This window comes from Nicotiana tabacum, chromosome 16 (genome assembly GCF_000715075.1).
Source record: "Nicotiana tabacum cultivar K326 chromosome 16, ASM71507v2, whole genome shotgun sequence".
NCBI lineage: Eukaryota > Viridiplantae > Streptophyta > Magnoliopsida > Solanales > Solanaceae > Nicotiana > Nicotiana tabacum.
Genome location: NC_134095.1, coordinates 165,679,684 through 165,696,869, shown reverse-complemented (window position 1 = coordinate 165,696,869; position 17,186 = coordinate 165,679,684). Strand labels below are relative to the sequence as shown.

Genomic DNA, 17,186 nt, shown 5'->3' with positions numbered 1-17,186 from the left:
GTGCTTCTGTTATTTTATTATTTTATTGTTGTTCATGCTTTTATTTTGGCTTTTTCATTACAATATTTCTCTTCATTACTGTTGTGATTATTGGTTGTTTTGAGCCGAGGGTCTATCGAAAATTGTATATCTATCTTTACATGGTAGATGTAAGGTCAGTGTAATACACTATCATCCTCAGACCCTACTTATGAGGTTACAACTGATTTATTGTTATTGTAGTAGTTATGTGATAATGATAACAATACATGAAAAAACACGTTTTACGCCCCATTAAAAATGTAAGTAAATATTTTTCTATACTGAGCAAAAGTTGGCTCAAAATGGTTATAACTTTACCCATAGATACCCTGTCCCCTACTTTTTACTTAATTACAGTCACCCCTCTTTATAACAATATTTTTATATAATTGATATTTATTATAAAAATTTATTTTTTTTCTCGGAACCAATCTTATGTTATGTTATAATATATATCCTCTATAACAGTACTTCATAAACAACCCAAGAAAAAAATCGGAACAAATCAAACTATTATAGAAATATTTGACTGTATATATAAAACAAAATACTTTCCAAAAAAACACTTTATATTATATTTAGTGCGCATTCATTATTACAAAGAAAAAAAATATATTTATTGACATTTTGTATTACTGTAATATTTTGAATCTTTCCTAGAATATATAATTGTCCAACGAGAAGATGTCAAAGAGGGTATAGTATATATCATCCACCAAATTCTAGGTTGTATCATGGAAGCCATTCCTGTTCTCCCTTCTTCTTTCCCCTTATTATTATTACGGAAAAGGGCCAAAAATATCCTTGAACTATTCGAAATAGCTCAAAAATATTCTCTGTTTGTTTTTTGTGTCAAAAATATCCCTGCCGTCTATATTTTGGACCACAAATGCCCCTAAACCGTTAGTCTTGCCATTGTAGCTGACATGGCAGTCCAACTAGGTTAGATTTGCTTACATGACCATCCACCTAAGCAATCCAGCATGGCAAAATTATTTTTTCGACTTTTTTTATTAAAATACAAAATCAACATTTATTCCCAAAAAAGTAAAAAATATTCGAAAAAATTATTTATTTTGGAATTTTTTTATTAAAATAAAAAATCAACACTTATTCCGAAAATAGTAAAAAAAAAATTGGAAATATTATTTATTTTAAAATATTATATATAATATACAAAATAAATTATTTTGGGGCGTGCTTTAATATATTGTTCCGGAATTTTTTTACTTTTTCGGAATAAATGTTTGACCGGGAAAATTTTAAATTTCACTTAAAGTTAATTTTCAGAATTTTTGAAAATTTCAAAACTCCAAAAATTGTAACAACTTCGGATGAACCAATTGATACTTATAGTAGAGGTGTGCCTTTTGTGAAGCTATAACTGATAAGTATCTAAAAATTTAGATAAAACTAATCATAAATTCACAAAAGAGAACAATTGAGTTTTTTAATCAAATCATAAAGCCCAATCAAGAATAATTTTTTCGGATTTTTTTTACTATTTTCGAAATAAGTGTTGATTTTGTATTTTAATTAAAAAATTCCGAAATAAATAATTTTTTTGAATATTTTTTACTTTTTCGGAATAAATGTTGATTTTGTATTTTAATAAAAATTTCCAGAAAAATAGTTTTTCCGAAAAATAGTTTTGTCATGCTAGATTGCTTAGGTGGATGGCCATGTAAGCAAATCTACCTAGTTGGACTGTCATGTCAGCTTCAATGGCAAGACTAACTGTTTAGGGGTATTTGTGGTCCAAAACATAGACGGCAGGGATATTTTTGTCACTGAAAACAAACGGAGGATATTTTTGAGCTATTTCGAATAGTTCAAGGACATTTTTTTGCCCTTTTCCGTTATTATTATTATGAAAATTTGTACTTTAGTCCCTAAAATTATCGACAAATTTTAATTTTAATCCTCATAATATATATTTAAGCACATTTAACATTCAAGTAGTTGAGATTCGCACTTTTGATTCTTCTGCATGTCTTTACAAATTTAACGAATTATTAACCGTTATATCATTTAATTATTCATGCATTGTGGTAAATTAGTATTGTTACTCCATATAAAAACACATATTTTAATTAACTTAAGGTTAAATACGCTAAGTGAAATTCTAAGGAGCAAATTAAAATTTATCAATAAATAAAAGATAAAATATAAAGGGGAATTTTAGAGCAACAATAAAGTTATTTTCTTATAACTTATAGGCACGGGTTCAAACCGTGAAAATAGTTAATAATGCTTGTATTAGGTTAGGTTGTCTACATCACACCTCTCGAGCTGCGATATTTTTCGGACCTTGCATACGAATACGAAATACACTGAAAGATAAAATATGCAATTATCCATATTGTTATTATATTATTCTGATTTTCATTTTAATTATTCTCACAATACACGGATCACCACATGACCATTTCCTTTTTATGTGCCTTTAACTTCCTCAAACTCTCCCCTCATTTCTCTCTCCTCATTTCTCTCTCTCTCTCTTTCCCATTTCATCTATTACAATATTATTTTTTCTTGGTGTCTTTTTCCTGTTAGCAAGCTCAGTTTTATCCTTTTTCTGGGTATTATTATTTGTCTACTTCAGATTCTTTTTGACCATTTTTTCCTCATCCTATACGCTTTTCCATAATCACCCCACTTCTTTTATTTTAATAAAGATTGATTCTTTTTAGGTTTCTTTAATTTTTTTTACCTCCCTTTTTGGAATTTTCTAGTTCTATTCTCTTCTTGTCATATCAAATATAACATCTTGAGTACTGAATTAACAAGAAGTGGTAATAGGCCTTTTATTTTCTTGTTTAATATTTCTTGTCAAGAACTTGTTTTAGTTCATGTCAAGAACTTGTTTAGTGAATAATTAGATTTAGCAGAATGGGATTTGAGGATAATAAAGAGGAATTAGCACCTGTTAATGAGGCTAATAAGAAAGGAGGAATTGCTGATTCTGATTCAGAGATAGAGCATGACGTTAATGAGAATAGAGTTAGTAGACAAATGAGTGAGAGTTCAATGTATACTACTGATCAGGAAGATGATGAAGATGAAACTACTAACAAGATTGAGTTGGGTCCTCAATGCACTCTCAAAGAACAATTTGAGAAAGATAAGGTGTGTGTGTGTGTGTGTTATTTTCCATTATACCTTCTGTTTCTTGTTTAAAAAATGCATCTTTTTGTCTTCTTGGTGCTTAATTGTCATCTTTTTCTTTGCATCATCCCTTTTATTTCTAAGAAAAAAAATGATTTTTTTTTATCTTCTTGGTGCTTAATTGTGTTCCTTTTATATGTTTTTGCTTATAAGCTATGATTTCTATGTTCATTTTTATTTTGTATAATGTTGGCCTGATATTGGTTGAGTCGGGTCTATCCGAAACAGTCTCTCTACATTCGTAAGGTAGCGGTAAGGTCTGCGTATACTCTAACCTCCCCAGACCTCACTTTGTGGGATTTCATTGGGTTTGTTGTTGTTGTTATTGTTGGCCTGATATTGGATTTAAATGGGGAACATGATCAGTGAGGATTCAAATAGCTGACCTCGACAATGTGTTATTGTTGTATCATCCCTTTTGTTTTTAGAAAAAAAAAATGGATCTTTCTGTTTTTTTAATGCTTAGTGTCTGATTTTCATATGTTTTTTGTTTGTAAGATATGATTTATATGTTCATTTTTTGGGAATTTAGGATGATGAGAGTTTGAGAAGATGGAAGGAACAGCTTCTTGGAAGTGTGGATATTAATGCTGTTGGAGGTAATTTAACCATCTTTTTTGTTTCAAGATTTGCTTCACCAAATTTCATGGATTTATTTGCATTTAGAAATTTATGACTTTTGTTCTGCCCTTTTTTAGATTTTTTTTTCATTACCCCTTTTAATCCTTCTTCATGAACAAGCCTATGAAATTTGAGATTCTTTTGCTGGTTTCTCTAATGATATCAATGACTATCCCTTCTCACAAATGACAGCTTGAAAGATTATCATGTTATATGAGATTTTAGTAGTAGTCCTCTTTTCTTTCCTGCATTGATCTTTCTTTTGGCGCGAACAGTGCATGGTAAAATTATTAACTTTCAGATCTCTGCCTTACATCAAAGTGAATTTTGGAATGCCGTAATCAGACACAAATCTTATGTATCAGTACTGGTAGGAGGATGGAGGGACTCGGTGGAATAGTTGAGGTCGGCGAAAGCTAACCAGACACCACAGCTAATAAAAAATATATAGTAAGACATAATCTTGTGAAATTTGACATCTTTCAGATTGTTCTTTTAAACAAGATCCCAGAGTTCATTTCTCCTTATGGGTCGTCTGAGAATTCTTAATTGTTGAATTTGAAGAATGCTATGGAATGTGAAAGAGTTCAGTACATATTCAGTTAAATATGGGGGTGGGGGTGGGGGGAATGGGATCATGTTTCGCTGAACATGTTCAGTTAGATGGATCAGTTGTTAAGTATATTTGGTAGAATCTTAAGTACATATTTGCTTTGCATAAAAGGATATCCATCTCAATGAATTTGGTGTCGAGATAGAATTTGGTTACCAGATAGGATCTAGTGATGGAGCATTGGACAACTGTTTGATAGAAAACCTGACATTTTTCTCTACTGTCTGCTATAAAATTGTAGAGTCACTGGATCCAGAAGTGAAGATCTTGAGCCTCGAAATTAAGTCCCCGGGTAGACCTGATATTGTTCTGCCAATCCCAGAGGATGGAAAACCCAAGAGCCCATGGTTTGTCCTGAAAGAAGGGAGCAAATACAGCCTAAACTTCAAATTCCAGGTCAGCAACAATATAGTGACAGGTCTCAAATACACAAACACAGTTTGGAAAACTGGTATCAAAGGTATCCATCTCTTTGTAAAATGTCATTTTGAGGCCTAAGAAATTTGTTTATATGATGTTTCTGATTACTGTTTTCTTTTTTCAAAAACCTTATCTCAGTGGACAGCATGAAAGAAATGATTGGGGCGTTTAGTCCTCAATCCGAGCCGTATACACACGAGATGCCAGAAGAGACTACCCCTTCGGGCATTTTTGCGAGAGGATCGTACTCGGCAAGGACAAAGGTGATTATCAGCTTTTTCATTTCATACTTTTAACATATTCTCATCTACCATTCAACAGAGCTAAGTTGCTCTGACACAACAGTTTAGGTGCTGCATCTGTGTAGACATAACACTATTATGGGTGTAGGTATGGGATTCGTACCAGATTTGGTTAAACAATTTTGGGTACTTTGATCACGACGGACGAAAAAATTCGAGCCGAGATACAATTTGATTCCCGAAATCAGAACCAAAACTAGGTTAAATTTGAAGAAAAAAATGCATATCCTATCTAGAAAATCAATCATTTACTTATTTATAACTTCAGAATAAAAAAGAAATACACACTTTACAAGTTATACGTAAGTATTCCACAAAAGTTCTCATAATTTAGAGATATTTTATTTTTTTTGAATTATCTGCCGGATCCCGCGCATAGCGGGAGCTTAATGCACCGGGCTGCCCTTTTTTTTAGCCAGGTCTCCATACCCGTATCCCGTATTTGTAATAAGATTCGTATCCCCGAATCTTAGAACTTACATGTCAAAGGATCCGACCTCTTGATCCACACCCGTGACGGACACCCTTAGCAACAGAGTACATCCTGTATACCCCAGAAATTGAATGTTGAAGCTTCTGCTAGGGTCATGGCTTAGTTTAATGACAATCAACAAGCTCATGTATTAAATTTGGTGAATAGTCTCTTCTTCAATAAGATAGATTGACAGTGATGTTGCAGTTCATTGCACATGGTCTTTATCTTTACCTTATAGTAGGGGGACCATTTGAGCTTCCTTATCTTTTGTTTTCTACTACTCTTTAAGTAAGCATAGGACCACCATATGAAAATGCTAAATGAAGCAGAGTCTTGGATATGGTTTCAATAAGCAACATTAAAATTTAGGCCCCTTCACCTGAAGCTGAATTTTGTAGCATTCTTGATGCATTCATATGTATATGTTTTTTTTTTTTTTTTGCACCTGGGAGATATATGCATCTTTACTCGCACAATCTAGTATGCGTATAAACTAATTTTTTTGTCGAGTTTCTTGTTTTGCTTTGCAGTTCCTTGATGATGATAACAAGTGCTATTTGGAGATAAACTACACATTTGATATTAAGAAAGAATGGCAGGCAACATAATGTACTACTGTTGCTGCTCGAGTCGTTGTCTCAGATCGTCTTGTTTTCGTTCTTCATTTTTGTCTCTCTAGTAGTTTTCCCAGAAGAGGAAAAAGAAGGAAAAAATTGATGATATCCTACTTTAGTTGACTGTTGAAATGTGAAGGAGGGAAGAGGGGGGGGGGGGAGTAATATTCTGTCCCGTTTTTTTTTTGTGAGTGTGATTCAATAAAGCTGAGCTTTGTCTATGATAGATTAACCAAGAATTTTCTCTTTTATATGTGCTTAGGTGTGTGATTGGTTCCTTTTGAATATCTAGAAACCAAGAAGAGATTTCAAGAAATAGAAAACTTTCATTCATTATGATATTGCATTCTTTTACTTTCCTTCCAACCAAAGATGTCCAGTTTAGGAAACTTTGGCTACTTTTCTCTTTAGCCTTTAGTATTTTATATGTTTGCTGGTTCAACCACCCCCTACTTTTATCTTTCCCTTTCTTTTCCATAACTGAACTTGACATTCATGCACTGGCATGATTGTTCATGATTTCTGAGTTGAAAACCTACCAAAGATTGAAACAACGTCCTCCAACCCCCCCCCCCCCCCCACACACACACACACAAAATAAAAAAAAAAAGAGAAAAAGAAAACCAGACCCCCCAATGTCATGATAATAAGTAACAAATGGTTATTTATTTTTTGCCATTTAAATGTTATACTACCCTAACAACTTAGTTCTTAGTTAATGATATTTACTTTGTGTAATTGTTGAGTTATAAGGTTTAGTAAATGGACTATTGCTTTCTATATTTGAAACTAATACCTTCCATCCCTCCTTTTAGATCTAAAGTGATCATGGAGCTACTTTATAGAAACTATAAATGAAAAGTAAGAAGCACTAAAACTCTACATGATTTAATTAGTCTAAGTAAAATTTACCAAATATGTTAGAGGATATTTGGTTATGCAGTCCTTGATTTTTTCTTTTAGGCAAAATACATAAGTTAGACACTTGAACTATGTGTCAAATCCCTGTTACACATTTTCTGTGGGCGAAAATAATATTACACACTTAACCTTTTAAAAGTGTGTCTAATACACACTTTCTTTGACCAGGACCTAACATGTGTAAAACACCAAGGCAGGAACGCGTCTACAGATAAAAGTATTGTCTAAATACTTATTTATGCCACGTGTCAGCAAATCCATCATCTTCCCCACACTTCTCTATCTCTCTCTTCGTTTTTCCGCCATCCGAACTCCCCTCCATACCATGTTCAAGAATCTTATTTTTCCTCCATCTCTCCCTATCTTCACCATATTTACTTGCCATTTCTAATATCAATTCTGGCATTTCTACAGACCATCTATTTACTTCGTCAAATTTGAGTTTATTAACCCATTAGTTATTATCTAACCGTTAAAGTAAATATGGAACTAATGTCATACATTTTACCAAATTGATCAAGAACATCAACAACCCAGTTGTCACTTTTCTCTTTTTTCTTTTATTCCTTGTGATCTTCTCCTGCAAATCCATTAATGTCGGTGCTGCTATCTTTGTTTCATATGATTTCGTTTTGTATAGTATCTAAAATCTGGGCACGGGATGCACACGCATGGAAAAGTGAAAATTAAAATTTTAGATATTTAGGTGAAAGGAGCAAGAAAATATCGAGGGATATAAGGAGGAAGAGATTGTTAAAATTGAAAATCAAATCACCAATTTATTTGCTAGCATGCAATTTAGTGAGCCATGGCTTATTAGCTTTTGATGCCTTCTATTTCTTTCTCGAATTAAATCACTTGAGCTCCTAATTTTTGGATTGAATTGTGTGCTGATCTTTCTGGTGGTTCATGGAGGGTGACATGGAGAGAAAGAGATGGGCATGAAGAAGACGAGGTTATGTAATTTTAGATATTTTTTATGCTAATTATATGTGTCATGGCCTTATTGGTGCGTGACATTACCTATATTTTGGTAAAGTGGTCAAGAAAAAAGTGGTGTGTATTAGACACACTTTTAAAATGTTAAGTGTGTAATATTATTTTCACCTACAGAAAATGTGTAACAGGTCAAGTGCCAACTTATGTATTTTGCCTTTCTTTTATATTTGCCACCATGCAGTAAGGTACTTCAATTATCAAATATTGTGCTTTTCTTTCTTTTGGTATAGTTTTCTGGAGCTTTAATAAGTTTGTTAATTTTAATTTGTTTCTTTTATTTAGCGACACTGCTAGCTTGATTATGAAACTACAATTTCCTAACTTTGTAGGATTATTAGTTTCAACATTTCTATCCAAACTAGCTAAAATACATAATTGGTTATTTATAAGATCAGTTAAGCAATTTGAAGTACTTTTTTTTTTTATGCTTATTAGCTATTTTCAATCAACTAAGCCAAAAAAACTCTAAATACTTTCTTGAAGCAATTTTTTGCTTCTCATTCGAGAACACAACAAAACAACATAAAAAGAAAAATCAGCCATTCAAACACCTTTTCGCAAACTTTTTCTCCATTTTTTTTCCAAAATAAAAAATTATTCAAACAAGTCTGTATATCTTTATCAGCAGAATGTCGGTGTTTTCTATATTTCCAACTAAGAAAATTTGCCCCAAATAGCTACTTATAATCACTTGTCGAGGGTCTATCGAAAACAGTTTTTCCACCTTCTTAAGGTAGGGATAAAATCTGCGTACACATCACCCTTCCCATACCCCACTCGTAAGATTCCATTGTTGTTGTTGTTGTTGTTGTTGTAATCACTTTTAGATGATATTCACTCAAAGAAAAAATCTGAGTGAGTGAATGCATGTTATCCCATATGGCATTTGGTTTCCAGGAAACTTTGCATAGGTAGCAAGCAAAAGCAGTAGGCAGGGCAGGACAAGGATGTCAATCATTTAAAACCATATTGTAACGAGGAGATGAGGCAATATTGAGCAACCCAAGACAATAGCCAACTTTAACTGCAACACACATTAAATAGAACTTAAATGCTGATAAAAACCAGGACCAGAGTACTAAATTTTAGGTTAAAATCTGTGCCAAACCATGAATTCTGTCTAAAAATTCTCCCAGTTTTTAGAGTACACAACAGTAGATATGAAGTCAAAGAATTGAATTCCGGTATCTCTAAAATCTATACCCTCCTATTTACTTGTTACTATAGCCTTTTGTTACGCCATTTAAGAAAACATTAGCAATAAGAGTCACTCGTATTTGACTAGATTGCTCGTATTTGTTCTTTTATAGAGTGTATAGAAGATATCTATGGGAGAAGGAAATAGGCTATCATCAAAGACGAGTGTCTTTGGGTGTCTGTTAATGCTGATGATAGTGTGTGAGATGATCATTTTGCCTTGTTTAGGATGCCCAACAGATGGTGATGGCTGCAGAAATTGCATAGTAAATCACATGAAAGTCGACTGTCCAAAATGCGCGCCAATCATGCGTTGCATGGCCAAGTGCTTGTGGGGAGGAACTTCGCGCACCAAGTGCACGAAGAAGTGTGATTGCAAAGGTGTCTACCCAAGGCTTTCTGATTGCAAGAATTGTTTGTCACAATGCAAATGTAGTTGCAGCTCTGTCTAAGACATCATCTCATTCTGCATGTAAGTTCTATGTTTTATCAAATACAGAGAGATCAAGAGAAAACAAAGGTTGCTTTGGTGGCCGGGGAGGGGGGGGGGGTGTTGTTAAGGGTTAGTTTGTCATGTTATTCACTTGAAGGAAATATCAGTAACTGCTAAATGATGTAGAGAATTGTTGTGGAAGCTTGAGAAGCTGCTGTATTAGTAATAAGAACTTATTTTTTCATTAAAGTGAACTGCAACCATGCTTTTGCTAGAGTACTATATATAACTGTCACATAGGCGAATTCAGGATTTAACTTGGTGGGTTCATCAACCTTTAAAGTTCTTGTCACTTAAAAGGTACATATTTCTTCATATGCTCCATCTTTCTTCTTTTTTTATCAGATTAGTGTTAGTACTTTTTCTCAGATTTTACAACAGAAAATGCTCTTCAGACATATTAACCATAAAAGTTTACTTTTTTTGTGGGCTAGATCATGAAAACTTTGATTATAATGTCACTTTGATACATTGAAGTAACTAGTACCCGGGGTGGAGCTAGAGCTTCACTATCGGATTCGACCGACCCCAGTAGCTTTAGTGCAAACCATATATTTATCTTAAAAAATCCATTTGATAGGTACTAATTCTTACTTTAGAACCCAGTAACATAAAAAGGCTAGAATCTCGAACCAATAAAGTTTTAAAATACGCTTGACAGAAACAGGGAACTGAAGGAAAAATATTACCATCTACGCTGTGTTGATCAAAATTCCTAGTGTAGCAAAGTATTTAGATCAAAGTTTTCAGAAACCTATAGAAAGCAAATGTTACCAGATGTCATTAACACAGAACGAAGACGAGAAGGAAAGAGAACTCTCATATGCATTATACAACAGGATTACAAGTCAGATACATGTATAGGTATATATAACGTATTAACAAGAAAGGAAAGATGATATTACATTTGTGAGGATTGGTATCATTATTGGTCGCGTAGAAACCTTTGTAGGCACCGAAAACCCAAATGCTCAGCGCAGAACGTCTCCAATTCGTTATCACCTCTTTCTTTGCAAACCTCAATTTCCATCCTCTCTACAACATCATCCCAGTCCATCAAAAATCCATCCCAGTTTTGAATCTTAGTGTCGGAAACAGCATCTAATATCTCTTGCAACCCCACGATCCGGCGGCTCACGTGTCGCCTCAGCTCCCTGACTGTTGAATCAACTCCTGGCACTGAGTCTAATCTTAATAGCAGACCCATTAGCGCCTCATTCATCCTGATTCTCTCTCGCTCACTGGACCTTACGGCATCAACTGTATCCTGCTATCAACAAGTGACATGTCACAGACGCGATTTCGGTGAGATCATCTGCCATTGTAGCTAGTAGGTAGATTGTCTGTGTACTTCACAACAATATTAAGATTTAACTTTGATATGGTATAATTATACCTAAGTGCCATAACAACCAGTCATGACCCAGCATGGGGGTCATGTCATGTCAGGCGGTGCTAAGCGAGACTAAGCCACCCAGCAAGCCTAGCCCTTTTTCACGATAAGAATCCGGTAGAGTATCCACTGTAGCGGTAGGACACGATAATTTCAACCTTGTCATCATTCAATCATCTCAAAATCGTAAATAATTTGGGATAGAGATGTAGTTGAAAATACATAGCACTATAGCAGCATCAACTGTCTCTTGCTATCAACAAGTGACATGGCACGGACGCGATTTCAGTGGTCATCTACGATTCTAGCAAGTAGCTAGATGGTTTATGTGCTTTCACAACAATAGTTGATAAGATTTAATGTTGATATGGTGTATTTGTACCTCACTTACATAACAACTAGCAACAGGAAATGCCATCACTACACAAGAATCGCTAAAACTTACAATTTGGTATTATGTGCATATGTATTTATATATACTCCTCAAGATTTGATCTTAAAAGTACGTCAAAGGGAAGAAATTAGGAGAAGTAGTAACCCCTACTAATTATCAGAAACAGCCTCTCTACCTTCGTAAGGTAGGGGTAAGGTCTGGGTAAACTCCACCCTAAACCTCTAACTAGTCTTTTTGACCCGGTTTCAAACCCATTTACAGACCATAATCATTTTCATAATTTCAATACCGAAAACCACATTTATAGCCTGTTTGGCCAAGCTTCTTTTTGGCCAAAAGTACTTTTGGCCAAAAATTGAGGTGTTTGGCCAAGTTTTTGGAAGGAAAAAAAGTGCTTTTGAGGAGAAGCAGAAGGCTTTTAAAGAGAAGCAGAAGCAGTTTTAGAGAAGCAGAAAAAAGTAGTTTCTTTCCAAAAGCACTTTTGAGAAAAATATACTTAGAAGCAGTTTTTTAAAGTTTAGTCATACACTAATTGCTGCTTAGAAGTGCTTTTCAAATTAATTAGCCAAACACAAACTGCTTCTCACCAAAAGTACTTTTGAGAAAAACACTTTTGAAAAAAAGCACTTCTCAAAATAAGTTGATTTTTGCAACTTGGCCAAACAGGCTATTATACTTGCACAAGGTGCAACTCGAGCTTTTACAAATCCTCTTACCTTAATAATTAATACTACTATGTAATGCATGTAGCCCCTCTCTGCAACCTGAAAATTTTTATGTTATTCCCCTCGCTCACATGTAGCTCTCCGGCCATGAGGTCTGGCCTTGTCGGTTTCTTAGCTCATACTCTATCAATCATTTTGGTTGAGGAAATTTCATGGTTGGATTTTATCATGTTAAGGGGAATCTCGACTCACTGTTTCCCCCAATATCTTCCCTTGTACGACCTCGTGGAATTGACAACAATAGCTGAACACTTAGTTTGATTGACACAACTAACTGATGTTGCATCAAAGTAGCTCTTGGAAATGTAATTAGCATACAGCAGCCAAGGGAATACCACCAATGAAGCACATCCAAATATCTACTACTCTAACTAATATGAATATTCTGCACTAATTGGAAAAAGAAAAAAAAACATAAGCTAAAAGTGTATTTTGCAATTCAAATAACGTCGAGCATATATATGGTTATACAGAATAACTAGTAAAGGAGTCGGTCTGATCAATAAGAGTGAATCATACTTCAGACTACTCTTTTCAGGAGGAACTATATAACAACGACAAGCATTCCCTGCTCAGAAGACCGGAAAAACGCCTTTTATTAACCACCCTTCTTCGACACTAGTGCTTAAAATCATGAAAACATATACTCAGGGGCGGATCCACCTCCCTACTTGCGGGTTCACGTGAACCCAGTAAATTTTGTCTAAACAGTGTAAATGTGTTCGAAAAATTTACTAAATATCTATAAATGTTTGAATGTGAACCCAACTACTATTTGAAATTTACTCGAGATCGTTGCAGGAACCCTTAAATATTAAATCCTGGATCCGCCTCTGCATATACTATGTGAATTAGATAAGCTGAAATTGTTCGAAATCCATATACTTATTTATTTTAGAATTTAAGCTCTAAGCATTGTCAGTGCAAAAAAATATATACACAATCAGTTCGCTTATTAGGTAATTACCGGTAAATCTCTTGATAAACATCAATTGGTAATCTGACAAGAGAATTAACTAACCATTTACCACAGGTTAAAATTTTAGCTCCATATATGAATTTTTTAAAATATGAATTTAATAAGCTGAAATTCAGAGAGCAATTTAGTAAAGTGTACAATCAAATGATCAGTCAATTATACCTGTCGTTGGATAAGACGTTGTAAATAGTTTGCTTCAGAATTGACGGCTGAAATCTTCTTTACAAGGGTACGAACTATGTAAGACCTATAAGCTGACTGTATTTTAACAGCAGCCGTACCGGTCGGAGCTGAGAGGTTTGGGAGTTCATTTTCCGGCGGGGACTGAATGGGAATTTGGATGATCTCCGGGGTAGATTGGTCATTTTCCATAAAGCAGGTGACGGTGGAAGAAGAAGAAGAAGAAGAGTAAAAGCTGTTTCTGCGACAAGATTTCATAGCTATAACTGAAAGAGTCAGAATAAAGAACCCACTTTATTTATTTTTAGCTCGATAATATGTTAGTGATAAAAACAGGAAAAAATATACAACGAATCTACTAATTATAGCTAAAAAACTGAAATTAGTTGCGAACTTTATCGTTAATTTATCACTAAATTGCTCATATTTAACAGAATTTTTTAATAATCTATTGCTAAATTAAATTAATAATTTCTGTTTAGTTATAAAATTTATCCGTCACTAATTTTTAATTTTTTTAAATAGTGGATCAACCTCTAAATATAAAGTGAGGAAAGAAATAATAATAGTAAAGTGGAAATTGGGAAGTAGCAAATAGGGAATGGATATAGTTTGAGAATTGAGATCATAATACTTTGGCGGGTATTGCGCATTGCTGCCGTTTATGGGACCCCGCCTTTTTTTTTCTTTTTTTTTTGGACCTTTAACGGTCTTTTTTTGTGGCTTTTTCATACGTTAGTGGGTTCCATGTCTAGGAGCTGTCGGTTGATTTTTTTCCGGGTATTATTACTTTTAGCCGGTGTCAGAAATTATTTATATTTAATAGTCGAAAAAATATATAAAATTTATATAATAATTTTTATATAACATCAGTTATATACAAAAATATGTATTTTTCCGACTATTATTTTTTGAGCGATTATATAGTGTCATTTCCCCCCTCTTTTTTTTCATTCTGTTGGGCCACAATCCGGTAGTTGAGTAAAACAGTGAGTTATATATTCTAATAGTATAAAAGAATTAGACTTTTAATAGTCATGTAAAAGAATGCCTGAGAAAGTTGTAGATGCATGGTTATGAGTCTAAGTGGGAGATAATTGTTGGGGCATATACTATTAACCATGCATTTGGATATAGTATATTCTAATAATTATCATGGTTAAAAGTCTAAGTGGGAGATTGTTGGGATATATACTATTAACCATGAGTTTGGTTTAGATATAATATTTATTATGAAATAATTGTTTATTCAGTTTTAATAAAGTTTTAAATAGATCATATAATAGTCTGTGTCCTTTGCTTATATAGTAGATGATTTAGTGTATAGAGTTTAGCTTATATACGGAAGATTAAATCATCGGTTCTTATAAGTATAAAGTTTGAGTTCACAATCTAATGATGGAATTGGACAAACCATCAGGAATGATTGTAGCACAAGATTAAATATAATTAATCTTGATTATGGGAATGGTTTAATTCCAACTTCTTGTGCTAGTACATTTTGTATGTATTGAACGGACCAGGTAGAGATAAGTATTTTATACTGACTTAATAAAATAAACTCTCTAGCCATTAAATGTACTTATACTCTTAATCTTGATATAATTATTATTAGCTGTGTATATTATTATTGTTTTGATTTATTAAAAGGCGAGATTCTTTCGTGGGTCAATATGCCTGGTAAATTGGATAATAATAATATACATTGGCGAAGTAATAGTTAGTTGATGGAATCCATGTCTCGGTTTAGAGATTGATGATATACCTTTATGAAAGCTTATAAGTTTTCATGTGTAAACCCGGCCGGTGGATTTTGTATCCGACACATGAAATAAGTTAAGCGAAAGTCTAAAGGAAATAATCAATAAATTAAATCGTCAGTAATTTAATTTAATTGATTCGTATATGAATCTTAACATGGGGAGTTAAATAAGATTTAATGGATGAATTTCGAAATTGAATAAGGAGTGTAATTACGAATTTTTAGTGGAATAATTCGTAATTAATTATGGTGGATATTAATTTCGAAAATTACAAATTAATTCCATAATTGGAAGCCTTGTTAATTAAATTCTGTGGTCCCTACTGTACCTAAATAATAGGAAATAAAGGAATCCTTTTTCTGGTGGAAAAGAAAACCTAACAGGTTTTGGAAAAGGGTCTTAACCCTTAAAACTTGTGCTATAAATACATAAGGTTTTCCACCTAGAGGGATGTGTACATGGTGGTTGAAATTTTCAGCCAAGTTTTCCTAGAAATTTCGCCCACACGAAATTGCTATTTTCGGGTATTATTTGGGTAACACAGTAGAAGACCGTGGAACGTTCGAGGATCACGATTGTGCGGGTGATGAAGATTCCATTGAGAAGTTATGGAACTGAAGGCTCACGTGGTAGAAGAGATATGTTCACGCTTCAAGAGGTAACCCGTGAAATCCCGTTTATGCTAGTTGTCTAAATTACATGTGATTTTGATACTGGGATTGCTTCCGCTGCATATAATAATCCATCATCAACTACACACTTTATCTTTGCGGGAATCCTATTACTCCCCTAAACTATTTTAAAGTAAAATTATTTGCACCCTTAAAGCTAACGTGGCAGAGTGTATGTATTTCACTCTACTTTGGGAGAGTGAGAAGCAAGAAAAAACAATTTTCAGATTTTTCTTTTTTGTTTTTTTACCATTTTTTTTCTTACCTTTTTTCCCTTCTCCGTTTCCTTTTTCTTTTTCTTTGTCTTTTTCTTTTACTTCTTTTTTCGTTTCTTCTCTAATTTCGGCAGATATTCATTCACCGACGACTTTATCTTACTGTTTTTCTTCCATTTATTCTGTTTTATTTTTCCTATTTTTATCATTTTCGCACACAAATTAAACTCTCAAAAAGATCTATTCATAAGCAAAACAAAATATACTCAAATCGGGATAAAAATCTGTTGCCGAAAAAAATTCGCTGGAAAAAATGGTGTTCTTGAAATTTCGACGACCACCATTTTATGCCGTTGGTGACCAAAACAAAAAGAAAGAGATTGAAATAACCAACAAAAAATGAGAATAATAAGAAATAAGAAAAAAGGATAAGAAAAAAAAGAAAGAATAAAAAAAATACTAAAAAGAATTGTGGCAGCGCATGTACTTCACCACTTGCCAAGAATTTAGTTGTCTAGTTTTAGTGTGATATTTATTCCATTTAAAAATAGTTTAGGAGGGTAATAGGATTTCCGCAAAGATAAAGTGTGTAGTTAGAAATCCGGGTATAAGTCAGGGGTAATTATGCATTTTTCTTTAATTATAATGGTTGTTACTTTACTTTTTAATTATCATATTAGATTTCTTATAAAGAGCTAAATATTGTTGTCGGTTAATTAAACATGATAGTGTAAAAAGTGTATATACGCGTGAGAGCGCGGAGCTAAATTTAATAGCGATTGGATAAACAATTCTAGCTTAGAAACTTTTTCTTTTTTTAATTTTATCACATAGGGACAGGGTGTAGGGATAGGGAGAAATGGGGAAAGGGATTACAAAATGGAGAATCGAACCCTTAATAATAAGGTAAAAGTTTATGTAGCCAAATTAGCGATGCTGAATTGTTCACCTTACAACACCCCGTGAAAATAACTTCGTCTCCATCAAGAAAGAAACTGTATGAGTCAAAGACGATAGTGGTC

General features: G+C 33.6%; 2 protein-coding genes and 1 long non-coding RNA gene across 3 annotated transcripts; 2 read left to right on the top strand and 1 right to left on the bottom strand.

The window, feature by feature from the left end:
* The first annotated feature begins 2,503 nt into the window (after positions 1–2,503).
* On the top strand, positions 2,504–6,388 carry LOC107768328 (rho GDP-dissociation inhibitor 1-like). Its single transcript, XM_016587449.2, has 5 exons — positions 2,504–3,150; positions 3,722–3,788; positions 4,665–4,883; positions 4,982–5,106; positions 6,151–6,388. Exons 1-5 carry the CDS (start codon positions 2,914–2,916, stop codon positions 6,226–6,228), a joined length of 726 nt encoding a protein of 241 aa, XP_016442935.1. The 5' UTR covers positions 2,504–2,913; the 3' UTR covers positions 6,229–6,388.
* Positions 6,389–9,259: 2,871 nt separating this feature from the next.
* On the top strand, positions 9,260–10,063 carry LOC142170600 (uncharacterized). The gene is made up of 2 exons (XR_012699866.1): positions 9,260–9,338; positions 9,465–10,063. It is a non-coding gene; the product is annotated as an uncharacterized LOC142170600 (long non-coding RNA).
* Positions 10,064–10,651: 588 nt separating this feature from the next.
* On the bottom strand, positions 10,652–13,845 carry LOC107808469 (BAG family molecular chaperone regulator 5, mitochondrial). The gene is made up of 2 exons (XM_016633002.2): positions 13,498–13,845; positions 10,652–11,111 (listed from the first exon to the last, which is right to left on the bottom strand). The coding sequence occupies exons 1-2, from the start codon at positions 13,771–13,773 to the stop codon at positions 10,770–10,772; spliced, it is 618 nt and encodes a 205-aa protein (XP_016488488.1). The 5' UTR covers positions 13,774–13,845; the 3' UTR covers positions 10,652–10,769.
* Positions 13,846–17,186: the final 3,341 nt, after the last annotated feature.

Bases quoted from the DNA above. Each gene is read 5' to 3' on its own strand.
- LOC107768328 (XM_016587449.2), top strand. From the start codon at position 2,914: ATGGGATTTGAGGATAATAAAGAGGAATTAGCACCTGTTAATGAGGCT. The intron at 4,884-4,981 runs GTATCCATCTCT...ACCTTATCTCAG, and splicing joins TTGGAAAACTGGTATCAAAG to TGGACAGCATGAAAGAAATG. The intron at 5,107-6,150 runs GTGATTATCAGC...TTTGCTTTGCAG, and splicing joins CGTACTCGGCAAGGACAAAG to TTCCTTGATGATGATAACAA.
- LOC107808469 (XM_016633002.2), bottom strand. From the start codon at position 13,773: ATGAAATCTTGTCGCAGAAACAGCTTTTACTCTTCTTCTTCTTCTTCT. The intron at 11,112-13,497 runs GTATAATTGACT...TGTTGATAGCAG, and splicing joins AACGTCTTATCCAACGACAG to GATACAGTTGATGCCGTAAG.